Below are 16181 nucleotides of genomic sequence, written 5' to 3'. Positions count from 1 at the left end.
TGCATCGCCCCTTGCATCATGCCTCCACCCATTGTTGAACCTCCACTGTTTGAAATGCCCAGCTCACTTGTGTAGTGTTGGTTATTAGAGGGTGACGCCCCAAAAATTCCGACTGGGAAAGGTAATATATATCTCACTTCACCAGTATATAGATTAACGATTCTCGATGTCTACATATTTTGCTGAAAAAAAAAGGAAATGAAAAATCTCTGAAAACTGCTCACTATAGACTATACTACTTAGACCCACAAAACGCATTTTGTAGGAATCTATACAACCAAGTTTCTTGGAAGACTATGCCAAGCTCATCTTTGCGTGGAGTCATAACAAATTTACTTGGACGGTCGAACATATAGTTAAATAGACCACTAGAGACAATTGTTTTTTCAAGTGGGAAAAATACAATGGTGCCTCAACTAAACCCGGACGCGGATCACACATCACAACATTGACAACTCTCGTAACACATATTTTATGATTATGGCAAGCGGATGGGTAGTTATTGCAATCAATGAAATCATCTTCGTAATTGTTCTCCCATGAGCATGAAAACATTATAACCTTCAAAGATTAGTACAGTGATAATCCTGATGCAGTACCATTTTATATATGCATGTCTTCTCATAAAACGTTATAACCTTACAAAGATGAACCCAAAGTTCTTATGGTCTAAGTTCGCCGTCAAAACAGTTATCCGGAATCCTGACCGTACTCAGAAATCTGACGCTTAATAGTTGGAAGTACTAGGTTTTATTGCCCCATTCGGGATCCTTAATAATTTGATTTTCTTTCTTCCGTGAGTTCCTGGGTAGGATCAATAAGTTTACACATAAATCTTAAGCGCGAATAGTTTACTACAAAACTGTGCTTTGAGACCTATACCGTTTAGCAGACTAGCTGGACAAGACCACATGTTCCCACATGGGGTCTGTTGGACCAAGCACGAATCTAAAAATAAATGCATTTGGGACGGCCCTGATACAAAAGCTAGATGCCTGCTAGCCTTGATTCCAAATGAACCTAACAGAAAATTCATGAGCTAACCATTTTTATTACCTGCCTGTTTGTTTTCTCAACCTTATACGAAAGCATACAAAGAAAGCAACCAGAAAGATAACATTTTGTGTACGGTATCTCTCAATAATTGTACTAGAAAAGGTATGTGGGCACATCAAGAAGAAATAACAACGCACCGCCATGACTGGGTATCTATGAAGATTATGGCAAGTTGATCTATTCTTAGAGTCCTAACAAATTAATGTGACGGCAGCTCAAATACTTGGTAAACTATATAATATAGAGATGATGTTCATAAAGTGGGCCAAAATAGCGAAGCCCTAACTAGCAAATTACTGCAAGATCAAATTCTCCAACAATCAGTGGTTGGAAAAATTAGAGTTGTCAAAAGATATTGTGTTTACCAAATTTGAAAATATCCAACTTCTTGCATTTTATCCATACCGCGCGACAGTGGACCCTTACTTGGTTCCTACTTGAGGGTGCGGATGTGCTATGATTATATGGCTACTGGATGCAACCCTTTGAAGATGGCCGAACATGAAGTGTACAACCAGGATGCAGAGACCGAGGGCCATACCACCTTTATGACAGCTCACCAAGTTTATTGCCTGAATTTTCACTGGGGCTAGAGAAATTTAATGTAGAAAACTATCAAGTTTTCACCGTGTGTGGACAAAGAGTATGGATGTGATTTGCATGGGGCAGCAAAATACTGTTAGTGGATGCTTACATGGCACACTTGGTGAGGTGGAGGGCTGCATGGTGAGGCGAGGGATAGTTGATATGGGGATCCGGCTTGCCTGCTCCCTTCCCATGCTCCCACTTCATCCTACGGCTATCCTTTTTTCTTTTTTCTTTCTAATCTAATCATCTCCTCCCTGATTTTAAGGCGGTGGGGCCGAGCCTTATTTTGTTCCAATCAAATCAAGCCACGTACGCGGGAGTAGGGATGGGAGCACACGCAGGGAGCAGGCAAGTCTCGTCCTTGATATGGAAACTAAAAAGGGACTTCCGTGTTGTTAATTTTTATAGCGTGGCACGGAGCTATCTGTAATATGTTTTGTCGGGTGGCCCAAAGACTTCAATTTCTCGATGGGGAGCACAATAATGGAGCAGGAGTAGCCAAAGAATCAGCCATTATTTAATATACGTTCATCCACTCCTCCATTAACTAAGCTAGCCATGTGCCCATGTTAGTTAACCCTTGGACATAGGGACGCAAGCGTAAAGGTCCACAAGACCAGAATACAAGTATACACAAATTACAATTAGTCGAGTTTGAATCCTGCAAATGTCATCTAATTACGTTTATGCATGTCAGCAGGTGACACAAGTTGTCAGCTTGCTTGTTGCATCTCGTGTCTTTTTTCCACATGACCAAAAGGCCCGGTTCCACTGTCTAAGAGACAACGTAACAATAAATTAATCATCCAAATATATACTACAACCCAATGAACCTAACAACGAAGTGCCACCCAACGCTAGCACCAGCTCACACCAACGCTGCAACCAAATTCTTATAATACGAGATATCAGCAGCAACCCAGGGCTGCACAAAGTACTTAACTGATTAGGGATGAGCATTGCTGCATCTAGTGTCTATCAGAAAATAAAAAACATCAGAAAAAACCGCGTCGGTAGGTGGAATGAAATGTAGGTTACTCAGACTAAACCGCGTATAGAGATGAGGACGAGTACGCTACAAGCAGTCAAGTCAACTGATCTTTCTGATCAGAAACATGTCCTTGGTTTGCTTTATATATACCAACAGCCACCGGTAGCAAGGAATCCATTCATTCAGATCTGAAGTACATCCCCTCTTGTTGTTCTCTTCCCAGCTTGGGTCCTTGATCAAGTATTCCTCTCAAGGTCAGTGCACTTTACAAATTCCTTAGTTCTTCTTAGGTACACCTTCCTTGTGCAAACTTAGCCTGATGTTGTTCAACAACTTCCATGCTTTGGTAAAGTGGAAATTGTAGTTGCTCACATCAGTACTTTATTTCCTTCATTATCAGCAATGACCAGCGGAGGTATAACCCTACAAAACCTACCCAAGGAACTACCAGTCGACTTTCTCAAGGAAATTACGAAGAACTTCTCCAATGAGCTACTACTTGGTACAGGTGCATTCGGGTCAGTTTATAAGGTATGATTTTCCCACAGCATTTTCTGTAGTCAAAGGTTGATACAAAAGGGTATATACACAAAGTTTTTTGTGATGTTAAACAGGGGATTCTGAATGATGGTGGAGTGGTTGCTGTGAAGAGACTCGCTGAAAATTCACCTGTGCCACGTGACAAAATATTTGCGAATGAGGTTCAGAATATTATGGCCCTTGAACATGACAATATTGTCAAGTTGGTTGCATACTGCCGTGAAGCAAATAACAGGTTGGTGCAGAGCAATGGAAGACACATTATTGCAGAGATAACTGAAACTTTACTCTGCTATGAATACTTACCTAAGGGGAGCCTTGACCAGAATCTTTTTGGTATGTCCTACATATCACTACAAGTGCTATTTTTCATTTATTTTCATGTTTCTCTATTTATATAAACAGGGTTTAGAGTTGTAGCATGGAGAGTATAAGCTCCTCTATTTTTTCACACCGATATAACACTGGCAAGAATAATCTTGTTGTTGTTTTGGCCGAGGTTGTTCACTCCAGATGATCTTATTTGTTGTTGTTTCGGTGGAGTTTATTTTTGTCAAAAGATCTTATTTTTCGTTGTTATTCCAGAAATATATTTACCATTTGAATCCATTATCTTAGAAGAATACTAAAATTACACTGTATGTTACTTCAGGTACATCAGCCAGTAGCATTGATTGGAACGAACGCTTCAAAATAATAAAGGGGATCTGCGAAGCTATACATTTTCTGCATACCTTGTCTAGTCCCGTTCTCCATTTGGGTTTGAAGCCTCAAAATATTTTGCTGGATGGCAACATGACACCGAAAATTGCTGATTTCGGGTTCTCCAGAATATTTGGCCAAGAACAAACCCGAATGAATACACGAAGTGTTGTGGGATCGGTGTAAGCTTCTCTCTCATTATACTGATATGTCAGCTACCTTGTTCATAGAATATAATCTAAACTTAACATCTCCATAAAGTTAATTAAATCTTTATCTTAATGACATAAGTGGATACATGGCCCCGGAGTATCTATATAATGGTGAAATCTCGGCCCGCTCAGACATATATAGTTTAGGACTAATCATCATGGAGATCTCCACGAAAGAGAAGAATAGTCCTAGCACTGACCAGAAGCATGCAAGGAATTATGTTGATGGAGTAAGTATAAACATCACTTTGTTATTTAAAGATTCAAATTCATAATATACTGTTATACATAAATTAAAATTTTATTTAGGTAAAAAAAATTTGGACACCGGAGAAAATAATGTCCGAATACCCCGATATAGAAGACCATTGTACCGATCAAGTAGAAGAATGCATCAACATTGGTCTACAATGTGTGGAGATTGATCAGCACAAGAGGCCTACCATACAGAAGATTGTCAACATGATCAATAAGCTACCAATGAATTAGGAGCAAGGTAATGATTTGAATTTACTCAAAACTAGTTGCTTGAAATCATTAAACAATGTTGCCCATGTTTTGGACATTATTTGAGAAAAGAAGTCTCCATTGCCCATGTTTCGGTAGCATTGCCTTGAACCTGCAAAACAATATGAGATATATTTCTACATAGTTGAAGCCAGTAGACCATCAAGCTAGAATTTTAGAATGCACGATATTGCATATGAACAATTTTCCCATTTAGAATTACAAATTATTGATAAAATTAATATCCTTAAGAGTCTAAAAACTATGTTTGAAAGCACCATATGATATACTCCCTCTGTTTCTAAATATAAGTCTTTTTTTTTAGAAATTTCATTGCAAACTACATACGGATGTATATAGACCTATTTTAGAGTGTAGATTCACTCATTTTGCTTTGTATGTAGTCCATAGTGGAGTCTCGTCTTTTTAGAGATTTGAATATGCACTACATACAGATGAATATAGACATATTTTAGAGTGTAGATTCACTCATTTTGCTCCGTATGTAGTCCGTACTAGAATCTCTAAAAAGACTTATATTTAGGATTGGAGGGAGTATTAACAAACAGTTTGGGACATTCTGAAACGTACCTACATATACTAGATAATGCATGCATTACAAAGTTTTGGGCATTCTTGGACTATAAAATGTGACTTTTAACCATAAAATTACTGCATAATATTGGTCCATAATTGCAAGTCACCATTATAAGAAATTGTATTTGAACATGAATCCAATGATGTAGCATTTATATAGTTCCAGGCATGTTACATTAATCTAATTACTTGATGTACCTTGAAAATGGCCAATTAACTATGGCAACTTCTTTTGTACATGGTTGCAATCAATTTAGCTGCAAAATTAGTGGACTTTATTAGCGTACAATGTTACTTTGTCCATTCAGGATCTTACATCACACTTTCTCAATCGGCTCAAAACATTCATTGAAACCCCTATAAATTTGATTAGTTATATTTAAAAAATCAATCCTATTCAAAATTAATCACTGGATTGTTGTGTTTATTGTAGTGTGCTAATATTAATTATATTCCACTAACATATCTAGATTCAAAGCGTGCATTATCTAGATTGTTGCAACCCAAATACCATATATCTTCTTATCGATTATTTCATTTCTCAAACCGATGGATAAAGTGATAGATTTCTCTTACAGGTGATATTAATGAAAACCTTAGGATGCATGTCTATGTGTGCATGTATGTGTTCTAAGGATTACCTTCCGACTAGCAATTCAGGAAAAAAAACATTAATCTAGTAGCTAAGGTGGTACAATAATACAAAGCACACACTATATGCAAATCATACAGATTAACTGTCCTAATTAATCTATCCATTAGAAAGTTCATTTCACACTCCTTCTAGTAAAACTAACTTGATGCCCACTCCTTAAGTCGGTCGAATGTGCATGTGTTTTATTAAGATGTGACTGACTCATGTTATAACTAGCAGTCGGTCCGAATTCATTATGCCATAGAGTTCAAAGAGCAATGATTTGAGATATTTGCATTAGAATATGAAAATCTCTAGAAGAATGCTTACCTTTTATGTTTATTTTGACCATCTGCTATTGGAATGGTGAAAACTGAAAGGGTGGGATAAAATACAAAGAAGGCGACATTAGGTTTTCCAGTGTCAATAAAAAATTGGACTTATCTTATTCTCCTAGAGCAAAGGACGTGAGAGAACTTATAGACCATATCCCTCATCGAGAAGAATCTTTTTGTATTGAATTATTTTCAAGTCATCAAATGTTAAGAACCCCTGAAGATCTTACGCGCTCACCATATCTTATTAAACTTCATATTTATATTGTAAATATGTTACTTCTTACTTTTTACATTTGAAGTTCAATTATGTGCTAGATAGTAACAAAAAATCTATATATTTTTACTGAAGCTAACACGCGTCATGAAATCTCAGGTCTTGCATCCCAGGTGAGGTAAAACAAGATCCCACAATGCTACACTAGTACAAGTGTATTATGGGAACATGACCCACTATTGTGACGTGATTGTTGAAATATTTAAACCTTTCCTTTGGAGTTTTCTTTATCACATATTCTCTTTTTATCAAGAAATAATAGTATGTGTTGCACAGGTTGTGCCTTTTCATGTTTCTTCGAGATATTATTTTCCTCCCAAAATTTTGGAATGATGGGTACGACCGCCCTGTCCTCCTGATTCCATTCTGCTCTACTCCATACCAGCTATCCTTCACTTCTCTCTCGCTGCAATTCTCCTATTTCTCCCCAGCCTCCTCCTCTATTCTCGAGTAATCCTCACCTTTGGCTTAGTTCCACCATTGTGCTTAGGTCACCCTACTAGCACCACCAATATTTCATCTGCCTTAACTACTGGTGTGTGGTGGACGGGTTGGGGAGGGAGAGAGGGTGGATTTTGTTATTGTGTGTATGAGGGTAGAAAATAAGCAAGCACCGCCACTAGCTGGAAGTGTGTATGAATCGATTTGTTTGAGGAAGAGGGGGTAGATAGAGATCAATGAAGGGGAGCTCTGCTATATAAATAGTCGATGCCAACCTAAGACATGTGCAATTTGGTGCCATTTGTATAGATCGGGTGATCGCAGATGGGTGAACCACCTCATTGCAAACATACGTATGGCTCATAACTACCACGTTGAAAATGGAAGAAACCATGTATGCGATGTGTAAAATGGTAGAAATATTAATAAAAAAACATTTCCGATGTGTATCCCATTACATAGGCAATGAGCAGCCTTTTCAGCCATCAACCAATCATTCTTCACTCATTCATACAGAAGAGGGTATATCCTTACAGGACACCAGTTCATTCACATAAAAATTCATCCACATATTATGCCCATTCAATCATTCCTTCACAAGACAAATTAACATATGACATTTATATAAGAATCAACATAATACATCGATCATCTTTTGGCCACCCATACATGAATAAACGTATAAATACAAAATATATGTGTGTTAATATGGTTCCACATAGTCTCCTCATGACGGATCTGGGGAGTCTTGTCTTCTTGGTGGATGACCCGAGGAGAGTTGGTTTTGTGTCGGCATATCTGAAGAGAGATATACCATCATGGTTGGATTATACAGAAAGATATGGAAGCGAACTACAAGATCAGGAGAGAACGAAAGAACAAACATCATCGCTAATTGAGGACTCAAGTGCCTATTCCTTGTATCGAGGTAGGATTTGACTAGTCGAGATTCAACACATCTTCAATTTCCGCACCGTTTTGATGAGATCATATAACTGTCGCTGGAGGGTGATTTGATAGAGGGGGCCGTGATTGGCCCAGAGTTGAAGAGAAACATAACTGCGGTAGAGGTGGGGTGCAAACAGGGGACAGGTGCCTAGAAGGCATCAGTTATATATGGTTGGAGGGGCGGCAATGGGAGGTGGGACAAAAAGGTTGAAAGAGTGACCTCCATTGTCTCGTTTCCATATTGAGAGGGTGCGAGAGTAAAAGGGGTTAGGGTTATGGAGGATTGAATGGTCTATATTGAGAGGATGTGAGAGGTGGAGGCCGATAGTAAGTGCTTCTCCATGGCTTCCATGATGTATACTACCTTGAAGGACATGGGACGTTAGATCTAGTCTCCTCAACATCGCCTTACACCCCAAGTCTTTAGATGCGTCTAATTTCCTTGCTTGCATTTCTGTTTTTTTTTTGTGTGCCGGGTGTTCATCTTGAATGACTTGCGAGTGAGATGGAGTTAACTATTGCTAGTTCTCCGATGGTGGTGATAACGGGCCAGGTTCTACATCTAAACGGGGTGACTACAAAGAACAAGGGCATGGGTAGCATAATCTCCCTGGAACAATGCCTTCTTTCACTAGGGACGGGTGATTCCGCAGTTCATGACCACTAACGAGCGATCCTGTCAGTTGGTGCTACAATTGTTACCACTTACTAGAAATTACTGACGTGCCTAGTCCTCATAACTGTAGAGGATTTTTCTATCGTCAGTAATGACGTATCATGTAGCACTATCGAAGATTGAAATTATCAAATACACGATCTACTTTAGACGAAGTGGTTATGATGCACTATCTAGTGAACAATGCCTTCTTCACTAGCAACGGTGATTCCATTGTTAATTACCACTAACAGGTGATTCTCTTTGTAAGTCATAAAATTGTTAGCAATGACGAAAAAATATTGACAATCCCGACAATCCTCAATGTTGAGTAATTTGTGCCTCAAGTAACGATGATTTCTGATAGTAGCAATTTTAGTGAAATGTTAGATCCAGTTGATAAAACCGCAATGAGCAAATACCTACATGACAAGATGCACACAACTAATAAGTTTGGGAAAAAGTACTAGTACCTAGTCCCTGTTTAGAAAATTTCCAAATGAGTTGTTTCATGGCTCACGATGCCCTTGAAAAAACGAATACAAAATTAGATCCCTTTATGTCTAGCTTGATATCTGCAAATTGCATTCGATACACAATTAAATTAACCTTAAATGGTGCACATAACCACTAAGGATGCAAAGAACCACATCTTTATAATTAGACTGTACTTGAAAGATGAGTATATAGTTTCATATGAACAGGCGGAGACCATGTAACTGTAGCATGATTGGTAAAATGCAAGGAACAAATACAAGATATGGCAAAGTCAATGCGACAATACAGTTGTGCATTGAAAGAGATCAATAATATTTCTTATTCTTAAGCAAGGTGTGTAAATTTTCATGACAACCCAACAAATAAATGCAACATGAGTGCAGATGTCAGCGTGGCCCGACAAGCCGTCTGTGGGTGCAGTTCCTGGCAAGTATGTAGCCTGGCGGCTGCTAGTGCAGCAGGCGGGCCGTGGAAGTCATGCGATGGATTGATGATATATAACGACGGGCTCCTTTGATTTAGACGATTTTCATAGGAATTTTGGAGAATTACAATGTGAAAGATCGTGGATGTCGCCTAGAGGGGGGGGGGTGGATAGGTGTTTTAAAATAATTACGGTAGAGGCTTGAATAAATGCGGAATAAACCTAGCGGTTAATTTGTCAAGCACAAAACCTACAACAACTAGGCTCAACTATGTGCACCAACAACTTATGCTAAGCAAGATAAGCAACTATGTGATAGCAAGATATATGACAAAGAACAATATGGCTATCACAAAGTAAAGTGCATAAGTAAAGGGCTCGGGTAAGAGATAACCGATGCACACGGAGACGACGATGTATCCCGAAGTTCACACCCTTGCGGATGCTAATCTCCGTTTGGAGCGGTGTGGAGGCACAATGCTCCCCAAGAAGCCACTAGGGCCACCGTAATCTCCTCACGCCCTCGCACAATGCAAGATGCCGTCATTCCACTAAGGGACCCTTGAGGGAGGTCACCGAACCCGTACAAATGGCAACCCTTGGGGGCGGTCACCGAACCCGTACACTTTGGCAACCCTTGGGGGCGGTCACCGGAACCCGTCAAATTGCTCGGGGCGATCTCCACAACCTAATTGGAGACCCCGACGCTTGCCCGGAGCTTTACACCACAATGATTGAGCTCCGAACACTACCAACCGTCTAGGGCGCCAAGGCACCCAAGAGGAACAAGCTCTAGGGTGCCCAAACACCCAAGAGTAATAAGCTTCTCAAACTTCACTTCCACGTATCACCGTGGAGAACTCAAACCGATGCACCAAATGCAATGGCAAGGGAACACGAAGTGCCCAAGTCCTTCTCTCCCAAATCCCACCAAAGCAACTAATGCTAGGAAGGAAAATGAGAGGAAGAACGAAAGAAGAACACGAAGAACTCCAAGATCTAGATCCAAGGGGTTCCCCTCACTTAGAGGAGAAAGTAATTGGTGGAAACGTGGATCTAGATCTCCTCTCTCTTTTTCCTCAAGAACTAGCAAGAATCATAGGAGGGATTGAGAGTTAGCAAGCTCGAAGAAGGTCAACAATGGGGGAAGAACACGAGCCAAAAGTATAAAGTTCAATGGGGAAGAAGACCCCCTTTTATAGGTGGGGAAAATCCAACCGTTATGCTCACAGCCCGCACCGAGCGGTACTACCGCTAGGGCGGTAGTAGCCCTTTGAAACACAACAGTGGGGAGGCAAAAAAGCCAAAAGAACCGTTGGAGCGGTAGTACCACTTGACCTCACGGTACTACCTCTAGGGGTAGCGGTACTACTTCTAAGGGTAGCGGTACTACTGCTTGCGAGCGGTACTAAAAAAATACATTCGTGCCTACCACCGCTGGACTTGTGACGAGTTTTTGGTCCCGAGCGGAAGTAGCCACGGAAGTAGCCGCGGTAGTACTGCTCCAAGCGGTAGTACCGCTCGCAAGAGTGGTAGTACCGCTCCCAAGAGAAGTAGTAAAAAATTACTTCCGCTCCTACCCGCGGTAGTACCGCTGCAGCCTTTTCAGAACACCAAAACTACCACAACTTCTGCAAACGGACTCCGAATTCGACGAAACCAAATTTGTTGGAAAGGTAGAGACAAGGGCTAACACCATCTTGAGAGAAATACCAATAAAAAGCAAATGAGAAAAGTCCCAAAATAAAATGGTGAGAACCCTTTCTCGGATAAGACCGGTAAAACCTCCAACACCGAAAACATCATAGAAGACGCATGCAAACTCCGTTTTCGATGAACTCAAGCTTGTCATCAAGATGACCGTAAGCTCTAAGACTCACAAAGAGAACCAAATAAGAACCAAGAAACATGATGCAAGGATGCAATGGTTTGAGCTCTCAACGAACGATATGATCAAGCTACTCACTAGAGAGCCCCCCTTGATAGTACGGCTATCGTTCCTATAACCCGGTATCCCGACTACCACCATGAGACCGGTAAAATAGAAAACCTATCAAGGGCAAACCTTTGCCTAGCACATGATCCACTTGAGCTAGATGATGATGATCTTGTCCTCCTCAAGATGGACCACCTTTCTTGATTGCGTTGGGTCGATGGAGACTAGACGATTGCTCCCCCATACTCCACTATGGGTGAGCCACTCTTCGACACATCTTCACAAGTCCATTGACACCACAATGGATGGCAAGCTTCAAGAACTTGATCTCTTCGTGATGCTCCACTTGAACTTGCACACGGCAATCTTGATGACGATCACCACTTGATGTCATCATTTCCATGGGTTGTATGATATCTTCCTCTTGACGCAAGCCCATGGACACGTACCTAACCCCACATAGATTCTCACACAGACCATGGGTTAGTACACAAAGTGCAATGGACAATGCTTACCATACCATGGGATCACTTGATCCCTTTCGGTACATCTTCTACGCATTGTGAGTTGATCAACTTGATTCACTCTTGACTTAGTCTTGATCAACCTTGAATCTTTCCAACTCTCTTCGTTTGGATGATGTCTTGAAGGTAAACATGAATGATCACACAATCTTCTTCTTCAAGACATGCTTGGAATAAGCTCAACACTCACATGACCAATCTTTGGATAATTCCTTAATAGCACCTTGGTCAACCGATAAACTCCTTGAAACCAACACATGGACTTCAAGAAATGCCTATGGAAAAATCCTTCAAATATAACTCAATGCAACCATTAGTCCATAAAGAATGTCATCAATTACCAAAACCACACATGGGGGCACCGCATGTCCTTTCACAATGCTTAGGATTTTTTTTCTATGTTTGGTTTTTTGATTTATAGGATTGAATCTTATAGGCACACCTTATGGATTAGATAAAAATAGATTTGTCCATCGACGTGTTTCAGAACTACTATCGAAGATCTTGCCCAAGGATATCTGGATCGGATAGTGTACGGTTGTGCGCGTCCATATCAGCCTATGTGGCTTCAGGAGGGAGCGACGCAAAGCTCTGTTGTTTGTTGACACCATGGGACATGACGACATCACGATTTCCATGGCACACACATCGGCGGAGAAAGTCTTGATGGCTAAGATCGGAGGATCAGTCAACCAGGTGTTTGGTAAATTTTAGAGCGGCAGTGTCAAGTAGGGACGACAACATAGAATGATTTCATTTTTGGTGGTGCTCCTCGGGTGCCGAGTCATGACTTTCAGGGTGAAAACCTAAGGTCTAGCCTTTATTGGTTGTGCCTTGCAATTGCCTTGTTGAAGGTATTGTTTTGAGATCTTCGTCTTTCTCCAGGGTGAAAACCTATGATCTTGGATCGGGCGACGGTGGCGCTTCTGCACTATTTCCTTCTTGAAGGCGTCGCTTTTGGAGACCTTTTATGTTTTCTAGGTGCTGTTGTTTGTGGTGGTTTGTTTTTTGCTGCTGAGAGAGTTGATCACTATGGCGAGGCCATTTTTTCCCTTTGTTTTTTGTTTTCTGTTCGGGCTGTGTGCATCCTGGATGTCTTTGTGACTTCTTGTTGGTGCAGAGGCTGGGAGTAATTGGTATCTTCATGATATTAATATATTCCCCTTTTCAAAAAAAGCTAAATGCAAATGAGAAGATGTACAAGAAATATTTTGTTTTAGCAAGATCTGTCATTTTTTGACGTTTGACCGAGCAATAAACCACACACAGGTGGCAAAAAATACAAAATTGACTTGATGAAGAAAAGAATTCACAATCTGAACTGCTTTCAAAAAAATCACTCAGCGGACCCTTTCGTATGGTGCCTGACAGCTAGGCGCCACACTCTACTGTGCAGCGCCTAGCTCTTAGGCACTGCACGTCTGGCTAGCGTGGCACCGCTGGGCCCCTCATTGAGCAGTGCAACGCCTAAGAGCTAGGCATCACATATGTAATGTCCAGGGCCTAGCTCTTAGGCGCTGCACTGTCTGTTACTAGCCACCGGGCTGGCCTCCTCCCCACCGCCACACACCACCAACCCCACCCCAACCCATGATTTCCCCTCCCCCCTCTCAAATCTTCTCCAAATCATCCAAATATGAAGATTTTCTCCGTGGAATTCGAACCCAATCCCTTCCTCAAGGTAATCTCCTCCGATCCCCTCATATTCATCCAAAAAATGCTCACATTTGCTCATTTGTTGATAGTTTGGGGAAACCCTATGTTTTTTTGGATCTTGAAATTTGTATGGAGATATGAGATGTTTGTGTACCAATTTGATTTGTTAGGCTTGTTAGTATGTTAGGGTGAGGGTTATGGGTGTTGTTATGTTGGGGCTAGGGTTAGGGTTGTTAATTAGTATGTTATGGTTGTGCTCATGGTCATTGTTAAGTGGGGGTTAGGGTTATTGTTTCATATATGTGTTAGGGCTTTGTATTTTGTGCTAATCTTCACATGACTACTTCCGGAAGATATGTTACGTTGTGTTGTTTTAATTATTATAGGGATGGGAAGGACATGTGTGTATGTTCATCATATGGTCAAAGACGCCATCTTGAAAGGAAATATCGAACCAGACCCGGATGAGCTTGACTTGGTGCTTGATAGTAGTCCTAGCTATGCCGAGCTCTTGGAACAGGTGAGGAAATATTTGAATTGGATGGACCCAAGTGATATCGTTGAGTTTGAGGGAAGGCATAATGTTGGTCTTGGAATGCACATCCGTTGGAAGACCATACTTGTGAACTCCGAGAAACGTTGGGTTGCATACAAGGAAACGACGTCTGAATCACTAGACAAGGCTCTTGAGTTATTTGCTACGAAGAAGGTTGAGCCTAGTTTGGCCTTGGACTTGAACCAGGACGCCTCCCCATTGGTTGCTAGTAGTGCTCCTCCCATGGACCAACATGAGATTAGCTAACCTCCTTTGACTCAAAGCGAGGCCAACGTTAACCCCGATGTCAAGCAAGCAAAATGAAGCTTTGCAAGAGGAGAAGTTGACCATGAGGACAATGAAAATGAAGTTGATCTCCATGACAGCAATGTGGTTGATCTCGACGCATATTATGTGCAAGAGACAATGGACCCTTCCATCCCTTATTCCCGTGGCTATGCATCAGAGTTGGATGACGAAGGTCCTGGTGAAGAAGTAGACGAGGAGGGGTTCACGGTCAAGGAGGCCGAAGCTTTCAAGAAGGCATTCCGGCGGGATCATCGGACACCATTGTTCAAGGATGCTAGCCTCGTGGGTGAAGTGGTGGTCGACGGTGGCAAAGGTATATTTCTTGGAGTTTGGCCAATTTCTCACCGTACTTGGAGCACGGCAAGAACGGGATTTTTCCCGGGTCTAAGTTTCAAACCTTCTTGGAATTGAAGATGTGGCTCGAGGACTACTTGGTTACGCATTATCATCCACATAAGGTGGTCAACTCGTACATCAACGTGCATTACACGGTTGCATATGAGGAGCCACAATGTCCATGGATTGTGTAGGCAAAACCATGCAAAGGAGTACCCACTTGACACATAGTGAGTTACGTACTAAGCCACCTGTGCTGAGCAAGAAGGTGGATGGCAAGGTTGTGTCCCAAGACCAAAGACAACTCACATCCGAGTTCATCGCTTACATGATTTCCAACTCAATATCATCACTTTCCAACCATGAGCATTCAACAAGTCATGGACCTTGTGAAACCCATCTTTCATTACGAGGTGAAATACAGCAAGGCATGGAAGGCGAAGGAATCCGCATTCAAGATGTTGTATGGTAGTTGGGAGGAAGCATACAACCAAATCCCTAGGTTGTTGTTAGTTATGGCCACCACTAACCCGGGTATGGTTCATGTGGTGGAGCCTCATGTGAAAAAAACAACAATTCACAACGGAAGGATCGTCTGAGTATTTGGCCGTGCATTTTGGGCATTCGAGCAATGTGTGAGGGCTTGTGAACACTACCGGCCGGTCATCTCCATTGATGGCACATTCTGGATCAGACAATACAATGGCACCATATTGGTTGCAATAGCAAGTGATGCCAACAACTGGGTGTTGCCTTTGGCTTTTTTTTTGTTGAGAGGGAGAACAATGATAACTGGAGTGGTTCTTGCGTCGTTTGAGAATCAAGGAATTCTTAACGCGGTGGACATTGAGATTCCTGGGCATGCCCCGTTGCACCATCTATGGTGCATGAGGCACTTTTGCTTGAACTTCTATAGGGAATGTTTCCTTATGGAGTTGGCCGATGATCTTCAATATTGTTGTCTCGCTTTCTCCGACAAGTTGTTCGCCTTCTTGTGCAGCCAATTCTCATGCACGAAAAAAGTTATCCCGGGGGTCTTGATTTTCTCGACGGGGACATTCTAGAGAGGAATAAGTGGGCACATGCTTTTGATGAGGATAGAAGAAGGTATGGTCAAATGATAACCAACATGGCAGAATGCTTCAGTAGGGTGCTCAAAGGTGTACGTGCATTACCCATGACGACAATAGTTCAATACACATTCCACAAGATGAAGGCGTACTTTCTGTAGCACTCAATGGAAACGGATAAGCAGATTGTGGGTGAGAACAAGCACAAGTACAAGTACAAGTTCCCACCACAGGTTAATGGATGGTTGGAATTTCAATAACGGAAGGCGGACTCCCAACAAGTTGTATTATATGACAACGAGAATTGGATGTATAAGGTAAAAGAGCCAGGAGGAACCACAAATGATGGCCGCCAACACGGAGGCCGGGCTTCCAAGGTCTCCCTAACACGGTGTGATTGCACTTGCGGG

The 16181-nt window shown here is 41.6% G+C and overlaps 1 protein-coding gene across 1 annotated transcript; it reads left to right on the top strand.

The window, feature by feature from the left end:
• Positions 1-2758: 2758 nt before the first annotated feature.
• On the top strand, positions 2759-6742 carry LOC123043024 (putative cysteine-rich receptor-like protein kinase 20). Its single transcript, XM_044465363.1, has 7 exons — positions 2759-2889; positions 3036-3166; positions 3250-3511; positions 3828-4059; positions 4169-4319; positions 4399-4585; positions 6539-6742. Exons 2-6 carry the CDS (start codon positions 3038-3040, stop codon positions 4576-4578), a joined length of 954 nt encoding a protein of 317 aa, XP_044321298.1. The 5' UTR covers positions 2759-2889; positions 3036-3037; the 3' UTR covers positions 4579-4585; positions 6539-6742.
• The last annotated feature ends 9439 nt before the right edge of the window (positions 6743-16181 follow it).

The sequence above is a fragment of the Triticum aestivum genome, chromosome 2B (assembly GCF_018294505.1).
Source record: "Triticum aestivum cultivar Chinese Spring chromosome 2B, IWGSC CS RefSeq v2.1, whole genome shotgun sequence".
NCBI lineage: Eukaryota > Viridiplantae > Streptophyta > Magnoliopsida > Poales > Poaceae > Triticum > Triticum aestivum.
The sequence above is the reverse complement of the archived record's forward strand: the minus strand, read 5'-3'. Positions and strand labels throughout refer to the sequence as shown.